Consider the following 5,200-nt stretch of genomic DNA (forward strand, 5'->3'; position numbering starts at 1 on the left):
AGGTCAGGAAGTGGAAAACATAGTGCAATCATTCTGACATAAATTTTGAACTCTTACAACTATACAAAGGATAAAAGATATTTGGTAGTAATAAACATTTATTTCTCTTTGTTTTAAGGCCAAGTAGATAATATATGTATTAATATACCAAAATAATATTTATTAATTAACATTTATTCACCACTTAAAACTTTTTAAACAGTGACCATAATGTTAGTAATTATAGGCCTATATTTTAGTATTAGGCTTAATACATAAATGTAAGGTAAGGCTTAGCTGAAACAATGCTTGGTAAATTTTATTTTGCTGTTATATCTCAGAAGTTATCAAAAAAATAAAGAATAAAAAACAAACCTTTCTAACAGATCAACATGAATATTGAGCATTCCACATAAGCACCATAGTTAGCCTAAGAAAAGTCAGGTGATAGTTTTGTTGCTAAGTTACAATGTATATTGTTGAGCATTACCAAAAAAGAAGCAAGAAAACATTCTCAACAGAGTGACAAACAGAATAGGCCTTTTATAGTTAGTGATAAAAAGTAATCACAAATGGGAGATGCCACTGTCTAAAATATTTGTTAGTTTTAGAGAAACTGTAAAATGAAAGTAGCAGAAGCCATTCAAACATTTACCAAGTACATAAACAATACTTTAGAAACTTTCATAATTAATTTATCTTGACAAATGTTATTATGTTAGAATATGGAAAATAAATCAAATATGATCATTTCATCAGTGTTGGTTATGTATTAAGTAAAAGTTTGAACTTCTTTGAAGAACAGCACTAGTGTGATATTCTTCAAAGTGTCTCATACACAAAAACTCATTACAGCATTTACATTTCATCTGTACCCTATTCAGTTTCTGACAGTCTTCATCTCTTCCTTTGACTTCTCTCAACAATATAATGCTTGCCAGGAGAGTCTCACAGGTAAAGATTCCCATGAAGTTCTTGATATACGAGAAGGATCTAATCGGCTTTGAAGTAAAGGTTGAACAAGATCAGTAATCAGGTACATTCTGAAGGACTTCTGTGGCAGTGCTGGCTGGTTGGTTTGCATTTTGTACAGTATATAAGCATTCAAAATTGACAAGTCTAAAAGTAAAAAAAAAACAGTTTCGTATATCATTTTATTGTTTTTCGTTCAGTTGAATAATAGTTTATATGTTGGTCATTTAAGTCCACCTCCCTGCCCCATAAACTTCTTGTAGTCCACAACTAACTAAGGTTTTGTAATTTCATTATCCTTCCCTCTTCTTGTCACAGTTGTCATAGTATTAGAGTGGAAAGCATAAATAGCATAAATGACATATTTGTCAGTCTATTTTACAGCTGTGTAAGTCCCACATTTAAATGATCATGCTTCTCCTCTGTCTTTCCCACAAGTGTAAGTTCCAACAGCCAGTAATTTGTTAAATAAATGAGGGGAAGTGTAAAAGTTGTTCATGAAAACTCTGTGATGTAGTTCATTGTAGTTATCCATTAATCCCATCACAATGTTGTCTGCGAGACCTGTAGCTGGCATTTGTCCCTCTTTGCCTGTATAGATTTTAAACTTAAGACAATATCCACTCACAGCTTCTGCCATGACCTGCAACTTGATACCCCACTTGTCAGGTTTATTAGGTAGTCACTAGAGGAAACCAATTTTACATTTTGTACCCAACATTTGTTCATCTATTGATAGTTCCCTGTCAGGAGAGTAGAGGGATTCAAAGGATTTCAGAAGAAGGTCTATAATAGCTCTAACTTTGAAAAATTTATCATAGTTAGGAGCAGTTTTAGGAAGAGCATTAGTATTGTTATTGAATTGTAAGAATATATGAATAGCATAAAACCTGCCCCTAGATAAGATGTTAGTAAACCCAGGAGTATGAAAAAGAGGATAAGTAGACCACTAGTCAGAAACAAAAGAATAAGGCTTAAGACCCATTGCTATAGTAAGACCAAAGTATGCTAAAATATCCTCAACAGTAAGATCAGTCCATTTTATGGTAATTTTTTTGGAAATTTAGATCCAATTTCACATTTGTTTTTAGTATATCTACTTGTTTCTGTTATAATTAAATGTACAATTCTGTTGAGCAAAATAAAAAAAAATCTAAAACATTTTTTGCAGATGTAACCTGTTTGGAAACAGGTTCACCTCTGTGAAATGTTGAAAGGAGAGATTGTTCCCCTTTAGTGACTTCTACCCAGGTCCAGGTGTCATTGCAGGAAAGAGGCCTTTCCTGATGGAAAGGAACAGTCCTACTTTTGGCTCCAGCTCCGCTGCCTCTTCCCATATTCCTCCATGCCCTGCCTCTCTTTGTTGGGGGTTCTGATGAAGGTCCAGCTACATCCTTATCTGTCCATAGGACAGAATCAAGAAGCATTTTCAGTATGTTTTGGCCATTTACTTCTGTACGTGGCTTCTGTCAGAGGCATCAAATGAGTAGAATCAAATTCTTCAACCTTAAATGCCTCTGACAGACCTCCTTCATCAGACAAAAAGGAAACATTTAAGAGGAACTCTGCTTCCTCTTGAGTCAGGACTTCCCTCTTTCTCAGTTCTTCAGTTCTTTCTTTTTCAGATTCCATTTTTAGAAGGAAAAAAAGACTGTTACTTACATTTATTGTGTATCATTATATTTCTTCCATTTTTTATATAATTCTGGTACATGTACATATATTCTCTTATGTGTACCATAGGTTTCAGAAGCAATACACATTATGCTAAAATAGAGAAATGGCTACACTAGATTTTGATAAAGAATTGTTCTAAAACTATTGAAAGGAGATTCTGCATATGTAGAATAGTTACTTACTTCTAGGTAAGAACCACTAATCAACGATGAATGTGTGTGATAACTGTTTAGAAGTTGAACTTCACAAGAGAGTTGTTAACTGAAAAAAAAAACATTTATGTTACAATATATTCTGTGATGTGTATCATAGGTTTCAGAAGCAGTACATGTTATGCTAAAATAGAGAAACAACTACATTAGATTTTGATCAACAACTATTTATCGAAATTATTGAACAGAGATTCTGTATATGTTATCAATAATGTATACTTACTTGTAGTTAGTAGGAGGTACACACGGACAAACTAAAACTGGCTGATAAAAAATAAGATGCAAAAGTTAGAAATGTTAGCTGACACAAAATGGACCATTCTTATATTACTAGTAGCTGATGTGTAAGCATTGACAAATAGGAAATTTATAAGGATGTACATTAATTACTTTGTACACATATACTGCTAAGTTTGGCACAACCCTTGAGGTTTGAAAGCTAGTAGCCTATATATCTTTGAAGTTTATTTCAGTTTTATCATAAAATTTACACACATTCAAAGTGCTATTGTATTAGTCTGAGCATGCTTGTTTACTTTCAAAAGTACCTCACTACAGCCTGCGGAAACAGTAATGGCACATATGGTAAATCATTGCCTTAGGTTCAGCAACTATCAAAATGTGTCACTAATAGTAAAATATATAGTGGAAACAGATGTGAAAAGGTTAGAAGTATAAACTGTGAAAACAAGTACTTTGGAACCTTGTGGTCAATACTAACAGAACTGTATATTTTATTTTGCATTTGACAACCTTTCTTTTCACTACAGCTTGATAACTTGTCCATAGCATGAAGAGTCAAGTATACTGTTATGGTAGAGCAAATAAGAGATTAAATTTAGATTTACTGAAAGAAAAATGTTTGATATATATTTAGTAGGGTTCAGAGATTTTTCATACGAGGAAAAGTATTTTTAATCATAAAATCAAAATAACTTTGTATCAGATAGTCAACATTCTGAATGCAAAAAGTCACGAGCAAAATCATGAAGAAATCTTTAGTTAAAATACTTAATTAAAAAAATTGATTTTTCTGTGTGAACAAATGCTTGAGAATGTTTTTTACAGTCAGCAAAGTTTTGTGAATATATGTGTATGTTATCAAAAGTTATAATATGATTAATTTCATGGTTGCTTTGTTGGTTACTAGCTATACAACTTGGGAATACTCTTGTAACCATCGTTTTAACCAAGATTCGAATGGTAATTAGTAGGCTTACTTAAATCAATGACAAATTTGGGGTCCACTTATGGAAAATTCTCCTAAAAGTGTTTTTGCAAAATACCTTGGTTCCCTAAGGGGTTTGGTAAAAAGTTTTACCTTTGTGTAAACCTTGGAGCAGAGACAAGTTACTTGGTACCATTTCGAAATTAGTGAGTCCAGCAGTTTAAGAGAAGGGGTTTGGGGGGAATCCCCAGGTTACCTAAGAGGTGGGGTGAAAATTTTTACCTTTGAGCAAACCTTGGGACAGAGACCATTTGTTTGGTACCACTTAGAAGCTGGTGTGACCAGTGATTTAGGAGGAATTATATGACACACACATACAAACACTGAGTTTTATATGTTATACGGATGTAAATATTATTGATCTTTATTCAGTTTAAAGAAAATAGATGTTAAATAACCAGCAGAGAAAACAACATGCCCATAATAAGCAGTATTAAGTTTTGAAACCACTAAAGTTATATGGATTATAGTTCTTAATTGATGTTTGAATTATATAGATAAATTGTTTTTAAGTGGTATTGTAACAGGTTAGCGCTCAGGTGAGCTTAATTGTTGGAGTTTCAATTAAAACCAACCTGTACACCAAATTTATTTGTTGGAGGATTTGTCGTGACGAGTGGAGCCACAAGTCGCTAATTCCATGAGTTTACAGTTAGAGTAAAGAATGTGAATCTCAGACCAGCAATACTATTCACAAATAACTTTTATTAATCTTTAATACACATGACATAATAGTTAATACTTAACTCCTTAACACTTAAACATTAATAACACTTCTTCCATAAAATCATATACTATACAAAAGCTAATCTAGAGAGAGAGATACTTACTGCAGAGTTGGAACCTTCATGGCAGAGTCTAGGTTGTTGAGTTGCATGGTTGGAGACTTCATGAGGCTGGTTGAAGAACTCGCCAGAGAACTGATTTTCCAGCTCCTGACATAGGTTTATATAGCAGAATTTCTCTGTATCCTGGCGAGTATCCAAATAGGACACAGCTTCACCCACAAGTAGTGCGGTGCTCCTCTTGGATGCTTGCAGGCAATTCCTGGGCTGATCTAGGCACCACGCCCAAAACCCTCAGGCTATTGGTCATGGGCAACTGCTGTTAGCCTCCTGCCTACTTTCTTTTA

The 5,200-nt window shown here is 33.6% G+C and overlaps 1 protein-coding gene and 1 long non-coding RNA gene across 4 annotated transcripts in view; one reads left to right on the plus strand and one right to left on the minus strand.

Annotated features, from left to right (window-relative positions):
- Positions 1 to 5,200, plus strand: part of LOC106467231 (akirin-2-like) — a 69,921-nt gene that overhangs the window by 31,786 nt on the left and 32,935 nt on the right. Inside the window, exon 2 of one of the 3 annotated variants that reach the window (XM_022395366.1) lies at positions 864 to 933. The exons of the other annotated variants lie outside the window; for them this stretch is intronic. Within the exon in view, the coding sequence (XP_022251074.1) occupies positions 864 to 933 (70 nt within the window). The remainder of the gene's footprint in view (positions 1 to 863; positions 934 to 5,200) is intronic. 3 annotated transcript variants of the gene reach the window in all.
- LOC111087729 lies at positions 1,011 to 5,154 on the minus strand. Its single transcript, XR_002612380.1, has 3 exons — positions 4,899 to 5,154; positions 2,811 to 2,889; positions 1,011 to 1,098 (listed from the first exon to the last, which is right to left on the minus strand). It is a non-coding gene; the product is annotated as an uncharacterized LOC111087729 (long non-coding RNA).

This window comes from Limulus polyphemus, unplaced genomic scaffold (genome assembly GCF_000517525.1).
Source record: "Limulus polyphemus unplaced genomic scaffold, Limulus_polyphemus-2.1.2 Scaffold2536, whole genome shotgun sequence".
Lineage (NCBI taxonomy): Eukaryota > Metazoa > Arthropoda > Merostomata > Xiphosura > Limulidae > Limulus > Limulus polyphemus.